At 45.9% G+C, this 27,892-nt stretch overlaps 1 protein-coding gene across 1 annotated transcript; it reads right to left on the bottom strand.

Annotated features, from left to right (window-relative positions):
* On the bottom strand, nucleotides 1–26,652 carry LOC142574779 (acetylcholinesterase-like). The gene is made up of 7 exons (XM_075683793.1): nucleotides 26,499–26,652; nucleotides 24,625–24,806; nucleotides 16,822–16,955; nucleotides 15,074–15,399; nucleotides 7,125–7,347; nucleotides 3,578–3,782; nucleotides 1–342 (listed from the first exon to the last, which is right to left on the bottom strand). Exons 1-7 carry the CDS (start codon nucleotides 26,650–26,652, stop codon nucleotides 1–3), a joined length of 1,566 nt encoding a protein of 521 aa, XP_075539908.1.
* Nucleotides 26,653–27,892: the final 1,240 nt, after the last annotated feature.

Raw genomic sequence — 27,892 nt, 5'->3', positions numbered from 1 at the left:
TTAAAGGATTTCTTCTGAACGCGGCAGTAGCAGCACCTTATGGTCGAACCGGTAGACGTGAACTCGGTTTCCCCTGGCGCTCAGGTGGAGGGCGAAACTCAGCAGCGGGCACTCGAAGAACACGTCACCGAGCAGTAGATGGGCCCAGGACAGGTTCATGCCGCGTTGCGCTGTCGACGTTCCAGACGCGTACTGCTCTACCAGCTTGCCGGACTCGTTCACGCCGTACGAGGTGAGGAGCTCTTGTACGGCGCCGCGCATGTAGGAGTCCGAGGCATCGCCATCGCGCTCCAGGATCTCGACAAGTGGCGAACCCTCGTTGTAGACTGTACCCAGTATGACCTGAAAGTTTGAACGACGCTAGTGTAATGACCCTGATTCATTGTAGGTGCAGGTAGACCCTGATAATTTGAGATGTATTTTTATTTAGCCTGAACTATTTTCCCATTGTTACCACGAATGACGATGCGAAAGACATTTGGGCCATCCAAATAACACTTGTGTAAAGAGTTGTGTGTTCGCTTAAGCGACGGAAGACAGTTGACATTCGAAGTGTTTTACTGCTAGGAGAAAAAAAAAGCACGTCGTATTCGTGACTGTCTACAACCAGCCGACGGCACATGTTCAATATTCTAGATTTCGTGCACGGTATTCTACATAGATACTGCTGTCTCTTTGTCGTTTCTCATTGTCACGTTTTCACAAAGCAGGTGTCAGTAAGGTGTTTTGGGCTCGGACTGTGCACGAGGAAATCAAGGAAAATACTACCGTAGCTGTGCTTAACTAATGTGCGGCACGCAGGAAAATTTACCTAACAAATAACCGGAACGCATGATGTGTTTACACTAGATAATTTTCTTGGAAATACGTGTGACACAAAGTGAAAATAAATAAATTGACAGATAGTCTTAGTGGTAGCAAACGTACTGCCTTCGCGTACTCTACGCGGTGCAGGGAGAATGGCAGTATGGCAGCGGCTAGCCCTCAACACAAACCAATACAGGATAGCTTTCAGTTGTGTAGCCTAACTCCAATGCTTTCTCCATCTGCCCGCATTTACCCGCGCTGTCTGCAAAGAAATTGTGCACCAGTTTGCAATATTCTGCGGATAAAGCACCTACATAATCTACATTGTGCATAATCAATAATGACCCCAATGTGCACGCTACGAGTAGCAGAAGTACGTTTGTAGGGAGGCGAGGCCCAGGGCATGCTTTCCATGTTCTGGCTGAATGTGCCATTGTAAGGCAAGATACATGAGTGTGATCACATCAGAGGGTCAAACATATCACATGGCTGCACATTTCAGTTCTGAAGCGGCAATTACTTAAGATCATTCGGGAAGGAAGAGCGATGTAGACGTGATTCCTGAGGAGGTATTCTTTTTAATTACACAGGCTCTGAAGGAAAGAAATAACACGACTGTTTTAGTACAATATCCGCCTGCAACTGAAAATATAACGCAGTATTGACAAAAATAGAAAACATACAAAAACCTAGGAATGACGTGATGACATCTGATGGCGCGTACTGGATAATTGTCGAGTACTCAGGTAATTTTCATTAGCAGAAACAGGGTATACTCTATTATAAAATTTTGAAAGGTTAATGTCAGCAATGTTAGCACTTTTGCTGAGCAACAACGACCCGAACAGAACAAGATATTTTGAAATTCGCGACTCCGCGCTGAGGCACCAGAGCTGGGATTTCTTCAGCCGATATGCAAAGCCTACAACTGGCCTTTCTCACACTTCTCGTTGGCCTAGCCAAGAAGACGCCGTGCATCGTGTGAAAACTTCGGGTCAAGATGCGGGATGGTGACATCATACTTGCAGCCCTCTATTGCACGCAGCCTCGAAACTTTCAAACTGTTTGTCTCAGCGTTAAATTCGCAACAAATAAAAACGTTTACCATGTTCCGAGAGATGAAGAATTCTCTCAAACTAAATTCGGTTAAACATCAAAGCAATAGGTTTATGAACAGAAGCTACAATGAAGGCATTCATTTCATTATATAGCGTTAATTGATTACGAGAAAGCGTTTGATCCACTCGAAACCTCAGCAGACATGCCGGCATTACGGAATCAGGGTGTGGACGAGCCGTACGTAAAAATACTGAAAGATATCTATAGCGGCTCCACAGCCACCGTAGTCCCCCATAAAGAAAGCAACAAAATATCAATAAAGAAAGGCGTCACGCAGGGAGATACAATCTCTCCAATGCTATTCACAGCCTGTATTCACTGACCTGGAGAGGCAAAGCAGAAGGGTGGGTCTAAAAATTAATCTGCAGAAAACTAAAGTAATGTTTAACAGTCTCGGAAGAGAACAGCAGTTTACGATAGGTAGCGAGGCACTGGAAGGGGTAAGGGAAAAAACCTACTTAGGGCAGGTAGTGACCGCGGATCCAGATCATGAGACTGAAATAATCAGAAGAATAAGAACGGGCTGGAGTGCGTTCGGCAGGCATTGTCAGATAATGAAGAGCAGGTTGCCATTATCACTCAAGAATAAAGTGTATAACAGCTGTGTCTTACCAGTACTCACCTAAGGGGCAGAAACCTGGAGGCTTACCGAAAGGGTTCTACTTAAATTGAGGACGACACAACGAGCTACAGAAAGAAGAATGGTGGGTGTAACGTTAACGGATAAGAAGAGAGCCGATTGTGTGAGGGAACAAACGCGAGTTAATGACATCTTATTTGAAATCAAGAAAAACAAATGGGCATGGGCAGGACATGTGATCAGGCGGGAAGATAACCGATGGTCATTAAGGGTTACTGACTGAATTCCAAGAGAAAGGAAGCGTAGCAGGGGGCGGCAGAAAGTTAGTTGGGCGGATGAGATTTAGAAGTTTGCAGGGACAACATGGCCACAATTAGCACATGGCCGTGTAGTTGGAGAAGTATGGGAGAGGCCTTTGCCCTGCAGTGGGCGTAGCGAGGCTAATGATGATGATGGAAATAAAGGACAATGTTGTATTTCTTTGTTTTAATTTTTATTTATTTTATTGTGCAGCAACTTTAACGCCAGTATGGCAGTGTTTCGGCATGGATTTCAAAGCTTGTTGTAAAATTTTGGCAGTTTCGTTGGAATACACGTTCTTGAATCTTTCTTGTTTCTGTCTTTGACTCTTCTAGAATACATTAAACTGGCGTATATTGATACAAAAATTAACTAGGCGTGAGCAGATTTCTCAAAAGGCGTCCTTGCCACCCATCTTTCGTCCTTACTTCTTTTTCGGTCGTGTTGCGCCTGCCTACCAAACTCTAAATGTCGTTTATTGCAAACATGGAACTTGGAGCGTGGTTTTCTTTTCGCGGTCTTATGCCGCGAAATTTACTAAAAATATAGTTTTGACAGAGCACTGTATAAGTCTAAACGAATTTACTGCTTCCGCTCGCTGTTCTTCTGCTGAAAAGTATTCATTACCACACCAATACATTTCCCACCTGATACGTGACACGTGCTTCCTTCACGGCGACATTCTACCCTTCTGTTTGCGTGTGTCCTCTGCCTACATCACTTTATGAGGAAGTGCCGTTGTTAGCCAGCATACGCAGTCGAGACGCCCACCTGCTTCTCGATGATGTTGAAGCGGCGCGCCATGTGCCACGGAGCCTGTGGCAGCAGTCGGGAGTCGTAGTTTGGCCCAAAGGGAAAGTGCCGTCCCGCTTCGAGCACCGTTTGCAGTGGCAGCTCGGTGAAGCAGCTCGAAGAGCTCTGGTTCTGGCCGCAGCCCACGGCCTCGGCGAAGGCGGCGGGGCTCGCGGAGTAAACCCTGTACGTTTAGAGGACTGTGACATGCGCAAAGTGCGGCACATTCTGAACGTCAGCGTGCTGGAGCTAAGTATCTATACGTATTAAGGCAAATCGGGCGCAGTGCGGAAAATGGGGCACAGAAAGACACGTACACGACGCCGACTTCCAAGAATGTCTCTCGGCGCTACAAACACCACGTGGAAAGAAACATAGTCATTACATTCAAGAGGGTGGAAATCTCACTTCAAAGGCTTCGTGTCAACGATTGTGTACTAAACTTTCAGGGGTATTTCATTTGCGTGATCTCAACTAGTGTCGAAGCAACAGGCGGATAACTAACATAGAAACTATCGCACTTCCTAATGATGCCTGCTTCAACAATTGTGCGAGCTTCGATTGCTTCATCTTGTTTCGGCGCGCGCCTCTATATATGCAGCGTTTGCTCTACCAATTAACATTGTTGGAAGTCTGCACCGTGAATGTCTTTTTTGATGCGAAAGCATCAGGTGATCCATTGAGCGAAAACTCCGGCGTCTGTAGCAGCAAAACGACAGCTCAATTCCCACTGGCTGCGATGCCACGTCACATGCCCGCCTCACGGAGCCGAGTGGGTGGGAGGGAACGCTTACTAAGGCGCTGGCGCGCCTCGTGTTGCATGAGGGGAGAGGGCATCACCACGACGCACGTCACCGTCACTTTCACTATCGCAAGCCTGTGTCGTCCGCACGTTCCTTGTCCGCCTCGGTAATCGCTATAATAACATTAATATATAAGGAAAAGAAGCAAATTGGAAAGAAGAACGTTCTGGGTAATGAGTTTTGGACCTACAACCCCAGGCTCAAAAGCCGAGTGTCTTACCTATTGGGCTGAACCAACGACTCCTAGAGAGCAGCACTGTGCATTCTGCTTTGCGACGTAGTGCAACTTGGACCAAAATTTCCATTTCCAAGCCCAGTGTGACTAAAGCGGCTACGTCTAAATCACAGCGGCTTACTTGCAAGAGTTCCCGTTAGATTCCATGGCAGTCGGGAAAGATAGCATGATGTCACAGACGCAAGTGCACCGGCCTTGTGATATATCTAGGAGGCGTTGGCCAAGCGTCTGAATGCGCTTGCTTGCCCGCGAGGAGTATATTACGTGAAGGACCTCTTACAAGCTTTCATTTAGACATTGATGCTTTCGCATTCACAACTCCTAAGTGGTTAGGTGTCCTCAAATTATTTTCCTGTCTCCATCATTCAATCAGGCATTCAATCTAATATGTTTAATTAGTAAATGAACTATTTCAATTTTTGACGCATATGATACCCGCCTGGCCACATAATGTACAGTGACGTGGTTCGAATAACTTTTGTGGGCATTTAAAAACAGTGCTCGAAGCAAAAAAAAATGCACTGTTTAATTTGATAGTCGAGAGCTCGTTCCGAGTAGCATCACTGGCTAAGCGTCTACGTCATGCTGCTGCTCAGCAAAAGCGGGCAGCATTCCATACATCATCATCCCACTGAGAGACTCGCATTGTGTTTGGTTGAGCGTTTGGAAGCGTAGGCCTACAGTAACGTTTTCATAACAGAATATTTAAACTCATATTGCTTTCAGACGCATACACAAGTCACTCAGTTGGCGTAGTCGTTCAACGAACAAATTGTCCTGGAGCTCAGAACGAGCTGGCGATACTCGTTATCCAGACGCTGCAGAAGTGCTTTCGATATAGAAGGACTGCAAATATAAACTAACTGTTATTTTGATAGTTTGCTGCCGGTGTGCTAAAGAAAGTTAAGTGATTGAAATAGGTGAATAGCCCCTTTCCTACGCAATATTTCATCAACCATGCGCGTGTTCGGAAGGATGAACCCTTTCCATCAATAAAGCAAGTAATTATTCAAAGAAATGACATGCTAATAATCACACACCGTGGACCATTGCGTTCGACATCACATACAGTAAAGCTCCACTGCTTAAATATATTTCTTTATTTATTTAGTACATTGAGGCCAAGTTCAGTTTGGCAAAAGGCCTCATCTTCGAAGCTAGCAAAACACGGCAACTGACGACATAGTAAACTAACCACCGAAGATAATAAACTTTATTAAAAAGAATAGTCCGGCAGTTTTTGTTGTGGTGGCCTCAGGTGGCGGCTCTGAGTACCACTGACAAAATATTTTTAATATTGGTTTCCAAAAGTCAGCTGTGTTGATTGGACCCGTGCTTCTTTGGTGATATATCTCAACTACTCCTGCGTGGAAACGACAGTAACCAGCGCGAGCACAGTAGAAAATCCTGCCTAATCCTGCGCTTTTCCCCTTGCCAGAACACTCAGTGCCGTGACACTAGAACCATCGCTACAAACACGCGTGCGAGCTCCCCGTGATGTTAGCGGGGGAAAGCAGCGCGTAGCATTTCTTTTGGGTTCCAAGTTAACATTGCTCGCTAGACACAGCAGCGGATAGACTTACTCAGACACAGTCTGACCCATGAGTCTCAGTATAAGTAAGTCCGGCTAACTGAAATTTTGGTGAGCATGAGCCTGAGCGAGGTTTGCTCAGTAGAACTTTGACGTCGCTCAGTCCGACTAAGCCCAGATGAATGGAATTTTTGCGCGTATGAGCTCGAGTGATCCCTATGCAAGCTATATTTTGTGAATGACACAGAGTGAGTTCCGTTTATTCTCATGACCTATGCAAGAAAGGACCGTGCCTTGAGCCCCATGAGGACCTGGCGTTGGTAATGGGTATTTTTCGGTTCGACATGCAATATACGTAAACCGAAAAAAGATCGTTTTATCCACACTTTAACTGTTGTCTAATAGCTTTGCCTAACACATCAGCATCAGCGGCAGTGGCACATTATGTGATGTCGAACGAAGCCAAGGCTGCATGAAGGGAAATAAAAACTAATAAATATAAAAGACGCACCCGTATCCTTTAACTTCGGCCCACTGTCCCCGATTCCCAGGTAAAACGTCGGCAACTGCCGGCTTCTGCATGCAGCATATTGGCGGTGACGTTCTAGAGGCTGTTCTCCATATCTCGGGAAAAAGGTTTGTCGAATGCTAGAAAATGCGCAAATTTCACGAAGTACGTACGGCTAAACCCGTTTGTAATGCCCCCCCACCCCTTTGTGTTTTTGCTGGGTACCGAAACACACGACTGCCACCTTTATTTTCGAACACGTGTGGAGTTCAAGTTCCGTATTTTCAAGTTCGCCAGATGAGTACCGCAGAGTTACTATACAGGCATCGCATGTGTGAAATGATAAATATATAACGCGACTGTTTGGCTACCTTGTTAATACCCTTAGGGTAAGTATTCCATAACGACTGTAAATGATTTTTCGCATGTCGTGGTGCGACCCAGCTTACCTGCGGAAGGGGGACTCGCTGAGCAGGAGCAGACGTTGCGTTCGCCAGCGCCACACCGGATTCGTGCTGACGAGGTGTGCGCCAATGGACCACGCGCCAGTGGCAGCACCCATGAACACCGTGTTGTTCCAGTCCCCGCCGAACAGCTCCACGTGCTCCTGCACCCACTTCATAACCATTTCCTGGTCGTGCAGTGCCAGGTTGCCCGGCATCTCGTGGCCGTCTGCAACCATCAATGCCACCAATTTCCAATTATTAAATTTCGTGATACGAATAGTGCTCGCATTTTTCTCGATACAACGCCAAAATTAACAATAGCCATGTGCTCGGGACACATGCCGAATAAAAAGCTGTCCTTCTCCCACAATGCAACTGTCTGATAAATTGATTACAGAATGACATAGATAGTGACAAAAAAATAACAGATCAAAAGCGGAGACCTTAAAAAGGCTAGCAGTCTGGTTAGCAACCATTCACTGAAGGAAATGAGAAAGGGTGGAAAAGATGTGGCGAAATAGAAGAGTAATCAAAACAGTCTGCCCGCACATACACAAAAAAGGCATGACAACAATGAATGTCTCTGATACACTCCGGATACCTAAAAAAGCAAAAAGAAAAAAAAATCGCGGACGTTTGCGGTACCCTCTAATGCGATATTTGAACGCAGCTCTATGGGTGTTTTCAATTCGGGATATATTTGCTGGCGCAGACAATCTGTCTCGTGCGGCACGCTTCAAACGGAGGGAAGTGTGGCGCGACTGTCACGCTAGCCTGGAGATCGCGACAGCAAGCGCGTGTGTGACGCGCGGCCGCGATTGCCAGCAGCCACCACGGACGTACCTCCTATTTGACGCGCACTAATCTGGCGCCATCTCGTAGCCATAGACGCCGCACTACGCTCGTCGTCTCACCCTTTCGCCCTACCCTCCTGCTCCACTTTCCGCCTCGTGGTTACGCTGCACCTTCCTCCTTCGTTTCCCTCCTCGCGTCTTTCATTCCCCTCTGCGGTCCACGTTCGCTCTTTCATCTTTCACTGTGCTCGATCGCTCGGTTCTGCCGATGTCGACGCCAGCCGCGGGAGTGTGCGCCTAAGAGCTGTGCTCTAAAACTTTGTTTGTCTCTTTGTTGCAAATAATTATTTTAATTCGCCTAAGGTACCCTGGCTCACGCAGGCTGGAACCAAGACTAAAGGAAGCCGGAAGCTCGTACTTGAAACATTAGCGGTCAGTTATAGAGCATCGGGATACCCTATAATTTGCCTACCGTGATTTATCCCCGCCACGGTAGATAGTTAAACTTCTACCGTCAGTTTCTCGGCAGTTTATTTTTTTCCATGTTACAACTAGTAAATATATGATTATAGTGATGCCCAAGCAGCTTTCACATAAACCGCTAAAACTTGACAGCCCCCTTATTCGAAGGCCATTTTCTTGAAAAAAAATTAAATTATGAAATTTTACGTGCCAGAACCACCTTTTTAATTACGAGGCACGCCGTATAGGGGGACTCCGGAAATTTCGACAAGCTGGGGTTCTTTAACGTGCACCTAAAGCTAAGTACACGGGTGCTATCGTATTTCGCCCCCATCGAAATGCGACCTCGTGCTCAGCAGTCCAACACCATAGCCACTGAGCAACCACGGCGGGTGCCACTTTGTCATTGCAGAAACTTTCTTTGGCGAGTACCACAGAAAAATCTCTCTGTCATGGGAAAAGTGTCATGCCTTGTATCTGCAAAAAAAAAAAAAAAATATGTAATCTCCGAAGATATTGTGTCGTTATATTTTGTAAATATAGATGATTTGTACCTTTATTAGTGATAAGCAACCAATTGAAACAAACAATTTATCACAGAGAATACCGATATCACCAGATTTATACATAGGAATAGGGATCATAGGGCTCCATGGAAAATTATTCGCGAAGCCTATAGTAGGGGGGGGGCGAACTAAAATTCGTTGGTGGGCCAAATTGAACTTTGTGGTTGGACCAACTTGAAATTTCGGTTTGGCCCATGAAATCTGGGGGTCGGCCAAAGAAAACTTCGAGGGCCTTGGGCGTGGGTCAACTTGAAATTTGGGAGCGAAGAAACTTGAAATTTAGGAGTGAGCCAAATTAAATTTTGGGGTGTGCACTCAAATTTCGGGGCGAGCCGAGTTCAAATCTGCAGTCCGCCAACCGAAATATGAGGTGAGGCGAAACTGAAATATGAGGGTGGGCCAACTAAACTTTGGGGGTTGGCCAACCTAAACTTAAGGGCGTGCCAACTTGAAATTTGGCTGGGGGCCAGCCTAAATTTAGGGGTGGGCGAACTGAAGCTGTATCATCACCCTATTTTTAGTTTACTGCAGGACGAAGGCATCTCCCTGCGATCTCGAATTACCGCTGTCCTGGCCTAACTGATTTTATCTAGCACGTGTAAATTTCCTAATTTTATCGCCCCACCTAGTATTCTTAACTCCTCGACTAGGATTCACTTATTTTGGGACTCGTTCTATAACCCTAATGGCCTACCGGTTATCTAACCTACACATTACATGGCCTTCCCAGCTCTATTTTTTTTCTCTTAATGTCAATTAGAATATTGGCTTTCCCCGTTTGCTCTATGATCCAGACCGCAATAATTCTGTCTCCTCCAGCGTAACGCTGACTGGTGGTCCTGGGAAGATATTCTGTAGTAGTTCACTCAGTGGGCTCTTCATTTTGGCCGGTGCTGATTGGCTGGGGCCATTCGTATCATCCTTTATCGTACAGCTGCATCCAATCAGCAGCGGCCGAAATGGACAGTCCACTAGGTAGACTATTACAGAATACTCCCGTGAACTCTTGTTCATTTGCCCGGCTGTTCATCATTATCTTTGTCTGCTGCATATTAATCTTCAACCCCACTCTAATCTCTATGTTAAGGTCCTCAATGATTCGCTATAACTCGTCCCCAGTGTTGCTGAAAAGAATAATGTCATCGACAAACCGAAGGTTGCTGAGATATTCGCCTTGTATCCTTACTCCTAAGCCTTCCCAGTTTAATAGCTTGAATACTGCGTCCAGGCAGGCAGTCGATAGCATTGCAGAGATTGTGTATCCCTGTCAGACCCCTTTATTTATAAGTATATACCTACCTTTCGTGTGTGGAATTAAGTTAGCTGTGGAATCTCTGTAGATATTTTACAAGATATTTACCTAAGTGGTCTGTACTCCTCGATTACGCAATGCCTCTATGACTGCTGGTATTTCTACTCAATAAAATGCCTTTCCGTAATACATAAAAGCCATATAGAAAGGCTGCTTGTACTCTGCAGATATCTCAATTACTGATTGATGACATAGAAGCAATCTATTGCAGAATATCCCTTTCTAAAGGCAGCCTGTTTCATTGGTTGACTGAAGTGCGCTGTTGCCCTTATTATATTGGAACTTATCTTGGTGAATATTTTATATAATACTGGAAGTAAGCGGATGGGCCTATGATTTTTCAATTGTTTAACATCTCCCTTTTTGAGGAATAGTATAATACCGGCATTAGTTCCAGCTCTCTGGAACCATTGAAGTCGATAGGTAGTTCGTATAAAGGGCTGCCAGTTTTTCAAGCGCTATGTCTCCTCCATCTTTGCTTAAATTGACTGTTCTTGCATTTTACCCTGCTGCTTTTCTCCGTTTCATGTCTTGCAAGGCCCTTGTAACTTCATCGATAGTGAGAGAAAGAACTTTTGTGAACTGTTCATTTTTGCTTTGAATGGAGATATCGTGGCTTTTCTTGGTACTCTACAGGTGAGTATAAAACTATTCCGCTGCTTTTACTATATTTTCGAAATTGCTAATGATATTACCCTGCTTATATTTCAATGCTTACATCTTGATTTCCCTAATGCCAAATTTCTATCTCACTGATTTCAGGCTGCGTCCACTTTTTACGGCTGCTTTAGTCTTTTTCACGTCATAATATTGAATATGTCCTATTTTCTGCATGTTGATCAGTTTTGAGAGTTCCGCGACTTCTATCTCATCTCTTGAGCTAGAAACGTTCATTCTTTGTCGTTTCTTTGTTAGATCCTTTGTTGCATGGGAAAGCTTACCTACTGGTTCTCTGGTCGCCTTACCCCACTTCAATTGCTGCTTCTGAAGCCAGCCTAGATAAAGTTTCATTCATTACCTCTATGTCATCTTGATCTCTGTTTTAAGCTGCATATCCTTTTTCAAGTGCCAGACTGAATCCGTCTCTTTTTTTTCCTTGCTGCGTCTAAGCTTGCCTATTTCTTCCTGACCAGTTTTACTCTTTTTCTCGTCGAAGTGACGTGCATCCCAGACCTCACTAACCTGTGATCACTGCACTTTCCCTTACCCAACACTTCTACATCCTGCACTATGTTGTTACTGGCAGAACGCACGAAATCTATCTAATTTCTTGTTTCACTATTAGGGCTTTTCCAGGTCCTATTTCTGTTTTCACGCTTCCTGAAGATTGTTGTCACGCTTCCTGAAGATTCATTGTTCGAAGCTCATTCCTTTCCGCGAATTCTAGCTGCGTCCCTCCCATAGCGTACGTAGAATCGACCCTGTAGTTGTCCATTGCTTGTTCACCAGCCTGTTTTTCTCCTACTTTTGCAATAAAGGGGCCCATTACTACAATATAGTGAGTTTGTACTTTTCTCATCGCTAATTCAACATCTTCATAAAACTGATATATTTCATCATCATATTGACTGGAGGCTGGAGCGTAGACTTGTACCACCATTCTTCTTTGCCTCTAAAGTTTTGTTACTACTGCTGCCCTCTCTTAATGCTGTAGAATTTGTCACTGTTGCCCTTCACGTTCTTAAAGATTAGGAATTCTACCCTGTAATTTTGGGAGTCATCTATAGCAGAGGACGTGAGCGTTAGTTAGTACTGTATAAGCCACACCAGTTCTTCTATCCTCAATAAGGCCAATGAGATCCCAAACAATGCCTAATAGTTCCTCAAAAAGTCCTGCTAAGCTAGCTTCACTCCAGAGAGTTTGCGTGTTAAACGTTTCCAGGGACCGTTTCCATTGGTGGTTTGTCCGGGTCGAGAGATTCTTCGCACCCTCTGCAGCGTTACAGGTCTGACCATCGCCTTGCTCAGGTGTCTGCAGCTGCTGCGAAGTGAGGGCCATTGGTTGATTGAATGAGTCATATGAGAGGGAGTGGCATAATACTGCGCCAGGCAGGCCAATTCCTGTTAAAGTGAGGGAATGTCTTAGGTTGGAAGCTTAGTGGCTCTTCCTAATTTGGTTCTATTTAGATTAGTATAGCCCCAGTGGCTCTGGGCATCTTTCGCTTGTGTGAGATTCCACACCAAGCATGGAGGAGGAGGTGAATTCAAGCTTACCACTCGGATTTAAAAAAAAAGAACTCTTTTCATAGGAGGATTCGAAGTTCCGGCTATGGAAACTGAGTAATCGACACAGCTCAGTCAGGTAATCCTTTAGGCGGCGAGGCCACCTTATGGCGGAAACGACGAGCCCGGAGGATCTTACATTGGGATGGGGCAGCTGAAATTTAGTGGTGGGCAGCCTGGAACTTTGGGGTACACTTACACATACTTCGACAACCAAAGTGTAGTTTCTGCATTCTTCTGTTTTTGCAAATCGATGTTATATTTAACATAGACTACCTTCAGAGACAAGCATGAAGCCGCTTGAGTCTTCTGTCGTATTATACATCCCTCAGAACACTTCTTCGTGCTTGTCTCACTGTCATTGCGGTGTGATGAATGATTCTTCAGATGTTGCAACGCACTGTTTGCGATCAGTGTTGAAACTCCACCTTGAAAAAATTCGTGACCACAATCTCAGCCAACGTCTTCCTCCGTGCGAGTCCATCGATTGGTGCGCATGCGTTCCTGTAGCATGGCGTCGGTAATTTTTTTTATTTATGTCAGGAAATGCCTACGATGTCCCACTTAACTGCGTTTCTTGTATTGTGGACACTTTCTGGCGATTATGCATGTAACCTGATACTTTTTTTATGGCTTATTCCTACTAACACTTTCCTTAAGTGCAGTTTTCGCTGTTTAACAGGAAACTTTACCTCAAAGTTCCTATTTTTCTTTTGAAACATGTGTGAAACGCAGAAATTCTGCAACTAGCTCGCAGCTGCACCAATTTGAGTAAGAACTTATTGCGAAAAGAGAAACGTGAGTTATATAGATTGCCTCAGGCGGGATCTCAATTTTGTGTCTCAATTTGTTTGGGGAAATTCCCAGAAATTGTTTAGTTCGAAAATACTGAAGCGGGAACTTACGAATCCCTAACTCTACACTAGAAATAGTTATCACAATTTTGCAAACTGCAGCGATGAGACATTCTGAAACGGGAAAGATAAGTGAGATTAAGTTAAGAGTTTGTGTAAATTTCTAACGCACGTTCCAAAATTTTGCAGAACTTCTATATGCGAACCGCGTGGTATATTTTTCAAGGCAAAGTATATTGTACACATTTTGCCCGCTTTAAGTTTCTCAACAGGTGCAGTGGGCCTAATTTTTATATTGCGGCATTGTAAAATTGTAATCTTTGTTCTTTAGTTACTTTAACTTACGTAATGTTCAGTAATCTTTTTAAAGAATCGATAGATAAAATAGAAAATGTACCTGCTGGTTTCGGTAGATCTTAACATTTATTGTTAAGTTGGGCAAACCACATCAATATCGGTGCACTGGATACGGAAGAAAGTTTCGCCGCTCGCATGTAGCTCAGGTATGAGGAAGCTTCAGGAGCTCCGAAGTATACTGCAATGTATTTTACCACTAAAAATCATCTTTAATTTCAAGGTGAGAGCTCTGTGCGTAGTGTTTGTGCACGTGTTCACGTGGTTCGAGTGTGAATTATTCCGTGCAGAGACAGCACACCTGTGATGCAAATGTTTGTCGATGTTTATTAGGGAGTTCTACTGTGCACGACTCGAAAGCTGTTCGCGCTAAGCTGACTGAACGATTGCCAGAACGTGACGTTTCGACTAATGCGTTAAGCCCGGTGCGTGACCAAGGTATACAGGTGTAGCTCTACTGGTGTAAGCGAAACTTAATGCGACTCTACTTGCGGCTCAGCAATGCTTCCCTCCTCGTGGTGTAAATGGCATGTTTAAAAGAAGTGGCCGTCTTTTCCTACTTCGCGGACTTTGCATGGTTTTATGGAAAGCGCTGTAGGACTGGCAACTCGTGACGGCAAAATGAAGACAAGTCCACTTGTCGAAACGTTGGCTCCTGCTTTCACCTTGTTCTAGTTTTGGTCATCGTCTTGAATGTCCATCTCCCGCCTTCCCCGTGTTTTCCCTTGAAATCGAGAAGAAAAGAGGTGAAGCAATAAAATGTGTGAAGGAGGAGTTACATGCGAACTCGATTTGATTCAGTGAGCGATAAGGTCCGGAGCAAGAGTCATCGACGTGGGCGCAGTATAACGAACCGCATGTCAAGTGCGTAATCGCGTGAAATGTTATTTCAGTACATTATCACTATAATGCAGTTATCGCTCAGCCGGCGTATGACTAGCCTGCAGTATCTGCATATTTTTAAGGTTGTCGCGAGTTATTTTCCTGTACATTCTTGTCTGATTCGATTGTACGCATGGGGTTTGCAATAAATCTCGCTATTATACGGAGATAGAGAGCAGGCTCACGGGGGTAGGTATTTCTCATCGCTGACTTTGACGATCAGGCATAATGGTTCATGGTTCCTGCCACAATCTTTTTCTGCTAGAAATAGTGGTCGGAACGAGAAGTCAAACAATGTGGTCCAGTTTAACTGCTTGGTTATTCTGACAGTGTTAAAGCGTTTCTCTTCTAGGGAAATCGACGGACTTTGCGCTGCGGCTGGCTGTGTTTCTCAAGCGGCTCCATGGTCACAGCAACTTCAAAAACTTAAGTGTACGCCTATCTGTCCTGTTCCTTGGAAGGTTGCGTGGCCCCTAGATGCTTTTGTAGTACTTTATTTCCTCACCTTTGTGGAAGAAACCAAGGACGCCTAGACGGAAGTTCGGAGCCACCACGACAAGGTTTTCGAATGCAGCGAGCAGGGAGCCGTCGAAGCGTTGGTTGCTGCCTGTCTGGAAGCCCTCGGCGTAGAGGAACACTAGGACAGGCTGTTTCTCGCAGCCACCGCCAGCCGTCGTCTCAGCACAAGGCGTCCACACGTTGAGGTGCAAGCACTCCTCGGCTCCGTCCCAGCCTTCGTTGCTGCCCGAGAACCAATCCTTTTGCGGACACGGCGGGCAATCGAGAGTAGCCTGCACCACGGATCGGTTTTCGGAGGCCATCACGGGAAGCCTGCGTTCGTTGAAGGCAGGTGACATTCAACTACTTTCAATTGTTCGTTTCTTGTCCGTTTCCGTACTTTCTTTGCTAACGATGCAACCCGCTTTCTCTCCGTGGCTCTAGAACCTTCATTTGGGTCCAGGGAAAAACACCTGGGTTTCCACAATGAATACGCAACCCACATCCCCTTCTGTACACACACGCACGCACATGCACACTGGCGCGCGAACGAAAACACACGCAACCATACACACTCTCGTATTGTCTTGCTTGGTGAGGATAAACTCGGCTGCCCGCAATCAACTGAACAGGATTGAAAACTGCTCAGGTTGCTATAGGTTTATTGCTAACAACGTAATTCGCCTTCATTTTCAGCGCGCTGTTAACATCAACGAAGAATCAATCAACATTTACGAAGAAGTGGACTTGGGTTTTGGTTGGATTCGCCCACAGTGTGAACAACTTTAAGTGCACGTTGTATAACAACTCGGGGGCAGGTACTTAAGATACGGTGCTATCCTCACGTATTTTAGTTAAAATCACATACATTAGCACCTTACTAGCGATGTGTTATAAAGGGGTCTCTGATCCATGAAAAAGGTGATCTTGGAGTCATGCAAGCACATGGACTACTTCGGTTTCCAGCCGTGATTATGAATCAGCGAGGAGGACGAGGACGAAATTATTGGGAATAATGCTCAAGTGCCATGACACTGCGCACAATTTAGAACTACAGCAGGACAACTTGACCAGTTGAGGAATCAATAACGTTTTTGTGTCAACAAGGGCGTTTGAGTTCAAGAAATGTTGTAGTGCGCGTCCTATTTATTACCCGGAAATTCCAACTATTTTAACGGCTTCGTGCTCATAACTTAGTAATACCAGAAACATAATAATACTTTGGCTGATGCCTGCCGATTCTGACCACCACTTTGGCATCAATACGATTTAGAATTAGCTAGGAGTTGCACTGATTGCCTGTAATGCTTATTGTGACACGATATGTATATCATTAGCTTTTAATGAACTGTACGTGGACAGGTTTCTTCAAATAATTCTGTATTCGTACACCTCTCTGGAAACCGCACATTCGCCGAGTCTACAGATAAACAGTTGTGTTTTGTGCACTTCCATTGCATATATGCGCAAAAAACCAAGAAAGTCTCACCACGAAACTTGAAAACATTTACAGCAAGGAACAATTCTTTAGGTTCGTTAGTCTACGGTGCACAATATTATAAGGGTACCTTCATTTTACCGACAAATAAGCTGTTCGATATTTTATTTCACCTAAGGAACCTTCCGCAAATACGAATGTCTAGAACAAGCCTACGCGAAAAACGGGACATAGAGGACGGTGCTTAGTCTCGTCCTTTCTTGTCCTCGTTCGTTACGCCTTTTCCCGCCACGAAACGAAAATCTTTCGCCGCTCACCTGAAGCGCAACTGATGCAGGGGTGGTTGCGCGTACGGGATGCCAAGAAAGGTGTAGACTCGATGGCTAGCGGCGTACGACCGGTACCCGCGCACCGAGCTTCCACTTTTGGTGCGAACTTCCACATGATCCGCCTACATTGTGAGCACGACGAAATGATAGGCTTGAGAACAAACATTAACTTTACCTGTGCTTTTTGGGTAAGAAGAAAGCAATGAGCGCCAGCGAACGGTGCCGCTCGTGTGGCACAGTTGAGCGTCACTTAGTAAGGACAAGAAACGAGGTGGCGGTTGTAGCAATTTATGTTCATAAAAGCCTGGAATTTGACGTTACAAAAAGTACACTGTCATACGCTCTAATTCTGAATCTCTTGTGGCAAGATCAACCAGCTTGTTATTAATTTCAGTATATAGACATCCTTCTGGCTTTTGCCTGAATCGCTGAATTTTGCTACCGAAGTTTAGAAAACAGTAAACAAGAAGGTGCTCCTGAAATCATAAAACTGGCAATTTAAACACATAAGTCGTCCACCGTTGACAAAAAGAAAATATGTTTTTTACACTGTGTTCTAATTTGGTTAAGAGCACAAAATTCACATGTCTGCCAGTGAGACAGAGCATTTTTGAACATTTCTTGAATTGTGTTTCACTCACTGCAAAAATGAGACGTGTGCTGGTGTTTTTGTGCCTGTAGTTGGTGAGCATTTGCCAGTTTTAGAATGGATCCTATCATACAGGAGTCAGTGGGAAACGTTTTGTTAAGGTATTACAGGAACATTACCACCGAGAAAATAACATATTTTTGAAAAATATTTGCGGACGGTGATTCCAGTCAAATTCTCGAAATCACTGACACTGTATACTGGCGCATGAAATATTTATAGGGAAACTTAAAGAGCTCTGTGACTCTGCTTTCCCGCCGATATTGCTGTGAATGGACAACAAAACGACAAATTCATCAATAGAAGGCGCGCTTTTGCAAAGAATGAAAAAGAGACATTAGGTATTTGCCCCATTCTTGAAAGCAAAGCGGGCGAAGCAGTTTTTTTTTTCAGTTTAAACAGGTCAGGAATAAGTTAGGATCTGATATAGAACCGGCGTTCCTAAACTACTACGAAAATAGGCTTGCAAGAATTATGGGTGATAAAAAAGCAGTTTAAAATAATCTGAACAATCTTTTAGCAAAACTGAGCATAGGAACAATGTGTGAACTTTTAATAGAGAACCAGTCTTGCTCAGGCGCATTGCTTGCTGATTTGTTCCCAAACAACCATTTTTTGAGATAAGCGGATTTGGAGATCTTCTCTAGTACCGATATTCGCTATATATCGTACTTCTTAAATCGCTTCGAAAGATCATCTGTATCAGAGTTAAATTTACTCTTAGCAAACATGCAGAATAGTTGTGCTCCTGGTGTTTAAGGTACAAAAGCAGAGCCAGTAAACGCAGTTTCACAGCCTATTAGCTCACCATTCTCACATATATGCAACTTGATTTTTACCACTAGAACCTTTCCCGCTAAGCTCAAGATAGCCACAGTGTCAGTGATATAAAAACGTGACGATCAAAATGACATGAATAACTATTGGCCAATTTCTGTGTTGACCCTATTATCGCAAATTAAGAGAATTGTGGTGGCTTAAAAGATTATATAAAGAAGCACCAATTCTTATTTCGAAAAAAACAATGCACAGAAAAGGCCTTAGTATCTATTGAACACAACCTAATTGGAAATTTCGAGCAGAAGCTTGACCCAGGTGTAATAGATCTAAATTTTATAAAGGCCTTGATTATATTAAGCACAAAATCTTCTTGGAAAAACTAAACGCGTACCGAATAAGGGGTGTGTCCTCAAATTTAGTGAGAAGTTATCTTACGAACTGAACCCGGTGTACTCGCATGCAGTATGTAATATGAGAAATGGGTAAGATCAAATACGGTGTCCCACAGGGGTCAAAATTGCCTTGCTTTGTTCTTTTCGTACATAAACGAAATCGTTAATATACCGTTAACACCATACATCATTATGTACGTATGCCGAAACCATGAAAGTCTTCTGAGTTAAATGGTTAGATATTCTTGAGAAGCAGGTGAATAAAATATATAGTCATTTGTAGGTATGACTAAATACAAATAAACTTAAGATAAACACTGAACAGAGGAAATAAATTGTTTTTGGACCAAGAAACAAATGTATAGTCCGCGAAATTGAAGTAAGATTGCAAGGGGTTTTGAATGAATGCCGTGTATGCCAGAAGTTTCTCGGCAATATTGTGCATGAAACGCTAAATTGGTCATGTATCGATTACTGCTTGTTAAGTTGAGGCACCACCACGGAAACAAATAAACGCATTAGTCATAGAGTGCTAAAGATAATTTTACGAATAAGCAAATCCATTCCACGTCGAACAGGAATATTCCGCCCCACTCTTTCACAATTGCGACAATGTAACAGTTGAAAGTATTTTCTTTGAAATGACAGCTACAATTCTTTACAGCCAAATGAGACCAATTGCGGATGCATTCCGTGAAGCTTATTTTTGGAAAAAGACATTCCTATAGCTTTAGACGAGCTATCTGTTACAGTAACAGAACCATGAAAACTTGCTTCAGGCACAAAATTGGCCAGATGGTTACTCAGCTACTGAATACGCATCATATTATTTGAAGCATGGTGCACAATTATCTAATCACGCATAACATGTGAATTTTGTCGATTTTATGTGATGTGCTCTCTTTCTAGAAGGGTGTTAGGTAGGCGCCATTCGCGACGGCATGCACAAGCGTTGCAATGGTATATTTATTCTCATAGTATGTTGTATTATCTATAATTCTTTTGAAAGGTTTATGGCCTTATTGCTGCGATCAAGGTACTGCAATTTTATTTATGCGAGCGATTTGCGAATAGCTCTGCAATTGTGTGCGCGTTTTAATTTTTATATAGGCCAAATTGTATGTGCTGCTTTTATTATCATATATTGAAAAAATGTAGTAACCCTTCGTGCTTAGCACTGCGTGGTTTGGTGAGTAGCGCGTGTTTCTGCACATCGGCAGGCGTTAAGTTGCCTTTTTGCCACCCCTTCCCATGCAACCTGCGTAAAAAGAATTTCTACATCTGAATTCTGCAATTGTTTGCAGTTGCAATGCATCGTTTTATCCATTTGCAGGTGGGTTCTATATGGCACTAAACCATAATATCACTGAGACGAATATTACCCTTAGATTCTGTTGCATGGCAAATGAGCATACTGCGAAATGGGACTGAAATAACGGGGTATGCGGCAGGTAACGGGTCTCAGTCAAGGAATGGCTCTCAGCGCGTGCAGCCAATTACGACCCAACCCGAAGTGCACCACTAAACTCAACCTATACCTATGTACAGGACCCATACCGGAACGCGACGAGATCCGAGTTTTGGGCCTTTGCATACAGAGGAACCGCAAGATTTATACCACTTTTCAAAAGTTCCGTAAGGTGGGGGACCAAGTTGGTCGTATGATCCGCCAGGTATCCAATAAAAAGGGGAACTTGCAATGCAAAGACGCTTTGTAGCTATCGAATGCCTTCGTAACCAGCTGAATACTCTACTCGGCACCCCACCTCCACCTACGCAAATGCGACGAAAATGCCCTTGAGGTGATTTTACGCAAAATCTATAAGAGAGCCCTCGATCTCCCCATTGCGACTTCCAACAAACGTCTCCTCGAACTGGGTGACTAATAGTTTTGGGGTACTACGCGAGGCTCATCTTAACAATCAATTCTTGCGATTGAGCAACACACCAGCGGGAAGCCGCTTCTTCTCCCGCTTGCGCATCTGATATATAACCCCCACGGAACCCAGAGTCTCCCTGCCAGGCGCTTGGCGTCTCACCTTACAGGTAAACCCTCTCTCTAATAACGTGACACGAGATACTCACGAGGGCCACCGCAAAACGCGCGCTACAACGATCACCAGAACATATGGAGATCCCCCAGTAGTATTCTATACGAACGCTGCCGGCCCTCACCACGGGGGTTGCCTTACGGCGGTAGTCGTCCATCAAAACACACCCGTTAAAGGCCTCACCTTCGAGTCCCTCAATATTACTCCCGCGGAGGAGGTGGCTATCGCGCTTGCTGCCGCAGATACAACGTCTCGAGTCATCATTATTGATTCGAGGGGCACTTGCCGATGTATAGAACAAGGCGAAATCCGATATTGTGCCTTCCAAATTCTTAAGAAAAGTGAGAACCAGGGATTCCAAACCCGGCGCTCCACCATTTGGGCCCCAGCTCATCAGAGAATACAGGGGAACGAAGTAGCCGACGCTACAGCCCACGCGCTTCATTTCCGGGCGTCGCCTCTATGACTCATCAAGGAGGTCCCTGAATTCAAACCGACAATCACCTTTAAAGAAATCGCACAGCTGTATCAGCTTAATCACGGGCGATACTTCCGCCCTTGCAAATGCCTCAAAAAGAAGGAAGAGCGCTGGCTTCTACCTCTCTACGCGAATACAGTGCTGTGCCCAGCGGCGCTGAAACACTTCAACCCGGCATTTTCGGGCGAGTGCCCGCACTGTGGGGAGGTGTTTGCAGACAGATACCACATGGTGTGAGCATGCCCCTTCAACCCTGCTTTCCCCCCTACCCCCCCCCCCTACCCGAGAGGACTGGGAGGCCGCCCTGCTCGGCTGCTCAACCCTCTAGGACCAACGTGCCCTGGCGGCCCGAGCCAAAGCCGCTGCAGAAGCCACAGGGGTCCCGGACTAGGGACCCCCCCCCCTAGACTTTGTAAGGGCTGGGCGCTTAGGGCCCAGCTCACACCTCTCCTGTGAATAGCCGAAATAAAGTTTATCACCCCCACCAGTATTAGCCTGTCCTTCTGTCTCTCTTTCTTTATAGATTTACGAACAGGCAACTGCTCTGTTTCCATTAGAAAACTGAACTACGATTTGTTCCTATAGTTCGAAAAAGAGGTTATGAGACTAGAGCATTTTGAAATGCAAGTTCAACTCATTTACGGCGACAGCCGCTGACTCTCGCAGCGCCAAACGCCATGAACTGAAGAAATTATTTACAATGAAACATTAAATTCTGTGATTTTACACGCCATAACTACGATCTGCTTTTGAGACAATGCGTGGTGAGCCACTCCGGATTGATTTTGACTACCTGGTTTTCTTTAGCGTGCAGTTATCGTGGCGGGTAATTGCACTGCGCGCAACTTTGTATTTGGCCACTAGAGAATTGCCTGCTGTGGCCTCCGACATACCAGGCTCAGATTTCTCTCACTTTGAAATATGACTGCACGACTTACCAAGCGCCAAGGCTGAGTGATATCGCCGCGGTAATTAAGCGAGCCACTCTTTGAAGTTCACATGGCCTGGGGACATAAGTGCGCTACCCAGTGGTAGTCTTCAGCAAGATTTTGTTTCTTTTCCCATATGGCGGATGTGCGGGTGAAGAGGTGGCCTTATGACGTAGCCAAAAGGGTGGACGATCGCACTTAAATAGTGATCGACATTCCGAAATTTCAATTGTTGCAAAAAAGCAGCGCCAAGGGAGACACAGAACCACAAATCCACTTTTTCTAGTAAACCAGCATCTCACAACCCACGTGAAAGCAATATGTTCTTTAATTGTTGTTCGATTGGTTCGACCAAAGATTTAGACAGCAGAGGCAACGGACTAGTATACATCAAGAGCTCATACACCACCACCGTATTCTCCTTCTGGGGGTTTTTCCGGCCAACTCATCACGCGTTCTTTCAACAATTAGGCAAAACTGATCGTCACCAGGTTAAAGACTTTCCATTAGTGTGTCTACAGGTTTGTTTACGTGAACTCAACGCCAATGGGTCGAGTGAGATGTCGTCTTGAGCCGTGACAACCCGGCCTCGTTTACCTGCATCATGACAAGCTAGTTTGGCAAGTCCACTCACCTGTTTAGGAGGTTTCAATAAACGCCTCGACGCTCACTAACCCCGATCCGCTAGCACTTACATAAGCTCCCAGACAAGTTTGGCAACCGACAAGCCCACATGACCCGATTTTATAAGATTCATCTCAACGTAGTCTACGTGGGACATCAATTCCCATCCGTCTGCTAACAGGTGCATGTCATGGTGTTATACTCGGTTCGTCCTTTTCATCCTAATAGCCGAAAACCGCGCAGTCTTGATTTGTGAGAACTCACCGTACTTTCAAAAAAGGTTGCCAACATGACAATTGATAGTGTTGTAACGGCCAAATGTTTTCTAAAGAATTATGTGGTGAAGAATACAGTAAATGTGTCAGAAGCAAGGAGAAGTCGTCACAGAAACCACTCATTCGCCCTCGAACTCGTTCGCTTGGGGTCCATTTATGCGAACTAAGATTATTTTTCACGTAGCACATCGCAAGAAATATCCAAGAAGCAGGATATATGAGTACGGAATATCCGCCCATGGAGCACTCGATATCATCGCTACACTATTTCCCCATTGTGCAAGCAACACGCATGCGCTGTCTTTATAGGCTTGCTAATGTGCATGGAGTGGCTAGTTATAGTGAGCAAATACGCACACATATGTAGAGGACACTTTAATTTATATTTATTTAAAGCAAATAAACACTTGGAGTTGTAGATCGAAGGTGTGATGTGACCTGCTCGTTTGTGGTTGCAATTAGCATTGTTAGCCTACTTGAGCCACTTTATGCCTATCTATCTATCTATCTATCTATCTATCTATCTATCTATCTATCTATCTATCTATCTATCTATCTATCTATCTATCTATCTATCTATCTATCTATCTATCTATCTATCTATTTATCTATCTATCTATCTATCTATCTATCTATCTATCTATCTATCTATCTATCTATCTGTATGTCTTTCTATCTATCTATCTATCCATCTATGTGCAGTAGTGAAAAAAATATATGATATTTTTCATTTGGATAATCTAAGCTAACGAGCCGAGAATATTGCTGCTGTGTTATGCCATGCCGCTAGCATAGGACAGTAGTCTCTTAACCAAAAGGTAATTCATCTCTGCGTGGTGCAGTCAAAAGGACAAAGTGCGTGAGTGATTGAGTGAGTGAGTGAGTGAGTAAGTGAATAAACTTTTATTGGGTCCAGCAGAACGCGATAAAACGCGCACCCGGCTAATTCCACGAGAGGACTGACAGATCTAGCCTGCCCACCCGATCGCGGGCGCGCTGGACGGCCAGGATTTGGTCCTAAAAACGGGACTTCACAGAAGCGCATCCCACTCTTCCTTGGCGAACTTCGGTACCAAGGACCCGCCCTCCCAGAGCATGTGAGACAAAGTAGCAGCCTCACCACAGGCCACGCAAGAACAAGTCGGGTAAATCTCAGTATATATACATTTAGGAGACGCCGGATTTGGGTACGAGTTGGTTTGCTAGTCTCTGAGCGCAGCCGCTTGCGGCCTGCTTAGTTGGAGTTAGGCGACAGGAAAACCCTTCTCCCTAAATAAATGAATTTAGTAATTTCATTGTGCGTGGTAGTAGCGTCTCTGTTTCTGGGGAGAGAGTCGCCCGATCGGAGGGCAGCGCGGTCGGTAAAATAACGCGCAGCCTCGTGGGCAGACTCGTTGAGGTTCAAAAGAACCCCTTCAACCGCCCCGACGTGGGCAGGGAACCAAAAGATGGAGTGTACGGAGCTGTCATCGTGTTTGGCGTATTTAAGAATTTGAACTACCTGCCTGGCTGCCCGGCTTTCTGGAATGCCCTGACTGCCGCTTTCGAATCGCTATACACCCTGTCTCCCCGACCGTCTTGCATGGCGAGTGCAATGGCCAATGCTCGGTCACCTCGGGTTCCATCGTCCGCACCGAAGCACAGATGATGACTTTGCGCAGTGTGTCCATGAGGGAAATCGGAAGAGGTTTGCCGTCTCGGTAAACGGCGTCCACGAAGCCTACTTTGATCTTGTCCTTGTATATTTGCTTCATTATATTCGACGTTCTTGCTTTGCGGCGACCTACGTTGTGAACTGCATGAACGTTGTGGGGGCAACGGTGCGACAACGATCTTCTACCCTGTTTCTCTGGGGACTCAGGTGTTGCCAGCCATGTTCTTCGTGGGGGCGAGTCCGATCTCCTCGACGATACGCCTGCTGGCCGGCGTGGTGGACAGCCGAGTCAGCTGGGTCTGTTCCTGTGTCTCGGCTATCTCCTATATGGTGTTGTGTATGCCGAGCCGGAGCAGGTCCTCGGTGCGCATCCTGACGGACAGCCCGAGGGCTCTCTTGAGGAATTTTCTAATGAGGGGATTGAGCTTGTCCCGCTCGGCTCTGAGCCAGTTGTGCATGGCTGTCATGCAGGTGAAGTGACACAGCCCAACGCGTTGATGAGCCGAAGCAGGTTGTCCTCCTTGAGGCGACGATGTCTGTTCGTCACCCTTAGCACGAGGCGAAAAGCGTAGTCAGTCTTCGCAATGACCTTGTGTAATGCAGTGCCTTTGCCGCCACCTGATTCTATGAACATACCCAGGACTCTGATGGTGTCGACACTGGGTATTTGGTCGGCGCTGCAAGTGAACAGGTGAATTTCACTTTCCGAGACCGGTTGCCAGCCCTTGGGTCTGCCCGCTCTTTCTTTTCTGTAAAGCAAAAGCTCGGATATCGTCGGGGAGCACCTGAGTCCGGTGGGTAGCAGATACTGCTCCGTGACGTCTACGGCCTCTTGCGTGGCGCTTTCCATTTACCCATCGCTACCGCAGGTGCACCATATCGTGATGTTGTCGGCGTAGATGGTGTGCTTGATACTTTCAACTTGGGCCAGCTTCCTGGAGAGGCCGACCAGGCAGATGTTGAAGAGAGCAGGCAAAATGACAGGGCCTTGTGGCGTGCCCCGTGGGCCCAGGAGTACCTCGTCGGAGACAAAGTCGCCGAACCACAGCTTCGTTTTCTTCTCCGTCAAGAATAAACGGACGTAGTTATACAGTCTGGGGCCCAGCTCGAGGTCCACGACGGAAGCCAGAATGTATTTGTGAAGAATATTGTCAAACGCCTTCTCGAGGTCGAGTCAGAGCAGGGCCCTGGTGTCCCTCGTACTGCCGTCGATGATTTGATCTTTGATCATTTTCATGGCATCTTGCGACGAGAGGCTGGCACGGAAGCCAATCATGTTGTGAGCATAGACGTTCTCTGCGAGATATCTGCTTAGTTTGGTGAGGACGAAGTGCCCCGCCTGTTTCCCGACGCAGGATGTGAGAGCGAAGACGATGTTGGCGGTCTCCCATTGCTCTGCGACGTTTCCGTTTGTCCACGTCTCGTTGATCTTGGTGACGTATTCGATCGAACGGTCGTCAAGGTTCCGCAGCATCTTATTGGTGATTCTGTCGGTACCTGGCGCATATTTGCCGCTGAGCGCAAAAAAAAAACGCTTGTCTGATTTCCCCCAAGGTGGAGTCTTCGTCGAACTCCGGACGGGCTCGGCCGAGGTAGTCAGGAAACCGGACTTCCCCGTCTCTGTGTTTTATGGGCAGGTAGTGCCCCATGAGCTTGGCAACCAGCTCGTCTCCGGGACAGGATCTGGTAGCTTCGTGCAGGGCTCTGGCGAGCGTGTGTATCTGACTGGATCTGTTGCTGCCCTTGTTGAGGTGAGGTTTGAGATGCCCCAGGACTTGCCGTTACGCATCTGCCTGTCGAATTATTCACAGACCTCGTCCCATTGCTGCTTGCCGAGGGTCCGACAGTGATCTTCGTTGGCCTTGGTGAGCTCGGAGATCGTTTTCCTCAATCTCCGGTTGAATCTTTGTGCCTTCCATCGGAGGAGCAGCGCCCGCTTGGCCTCGATCAGATAGGCTAGCTTGCTGTCCACCTTCTCCAACTCCATGTCGCTGACGATCTTATTAGTGTACGACTCGGAGTCACTCTTGATTCGCTCGCACCAGTCTTCCAGGTCTTTGGGGACGGGTGCGCTTTAATTGCCGCGGAGCTTGCGAAAAAGGTCCCACTCCGTGATGGTGAACTTTCTGGATTTACTTCGGGCGACGTCGAAGCGGGTCTCCAGCCCGTAATGGTTGCTACGAAAATCCATAGCGGTGTTACTCCACTGAGCTCTCTCGACGTTCTTCACGAACGCCAGATCGGGGTTGGTGTCCCTGTTCACCGAGTTGCCGACTCGGGTGGAGAACGCCTTGTCCGTGATGAGCGCGAGGTTCATTTCATTTACGCTCTGCCACAGACCCCGGCCCTTGCTCGTGTCGTACATGTACCCCCACACTTCGTACGGGGCGTTGAAGTTCCCGACCAGGTGCCGGCCACGAAGACGGAGTTCTTGAGTATTGCCTTGAACTGCTGTCATGAGTGCCTAGAATTTCTGTAGATGTTGAGTATAGACACGCTGTTTCACCGCTGGTTGCGTTGTCTCGTGTTGAGAAGAACCTCCACCATGACGTATTCGACCTTGCAACTCGCCAGCTTCAGGTCGGGAGACAAGTGCATAAGCCTCCTATCAACTAACGTGCATACTTCCCGACATCCGGGCTGCACTGAGACGGTCCGATAACCAGGGAGGGATGAGATGAGAGGGTTTCCTGCAATGCTATTACCTGTGGTTTGTTAGCCAGCGATCTAAAATATTGCTGCAACGGAGCTCTCTTATTGGGGTATACCCTGTAGTTAAACTGCCAAATTCTGAACTCCTCTTTAGAATTAGACATGAATAGGCAATTTTTCTGTGGTACCCGCTGTAAGCACAGGTGCACGTAAAAAGGGCCCCTGCTCTGACGCGCCGATGTGCTTTTAGCGCTGATTGAAGTCTCCGATGCGCTCTTAGCGCTGATTGTAGTCCCCGATGCGTTCGGAAGAACGACCTGCATCGGAGTTGCGGACGTAGTACTTGGCATCACCAGACGCTCGAGGGCGTCCCAGCGATCGGCCAGCGCGCCTAGGCCTCTCTCCGGGTCCCCTAGGGCGACCTGCAACTGTGCTAAGCCTTGCTGTAACTGCTGCTAGTGACCGTGGCCAACATGCCCTTGATATCATTAGTTTGCGAACGTGACTTTTCCTCACTGGACAAGGCCTTACGCTTGAAGGCACTGGCCGAGTCGCTGGCCGGCACTGGTGCTTCG

Source organism: Dermacentor variabilis, chromosome 3 (genome assembly GCF_050947875.1).
Source record: "Dermacentor variabilis isolate Ectoservices chromosome 3, ASM5094787v1, whole genome shotgun sequence".
In the NCBI taxonomy this organism is placed as follows: domain Eukaryota; kingdom Metazoa; phylum Arthropoda; class Arachnida; order Ixodida; family Ixodidae; genus Dermacentor; species Dermacentor variabilis.
The sequence above is the reverse complement of the archived record's forward strand: the minus strand, read 5'-3'. Positions and strand labels throughout refer to the sequence as shown.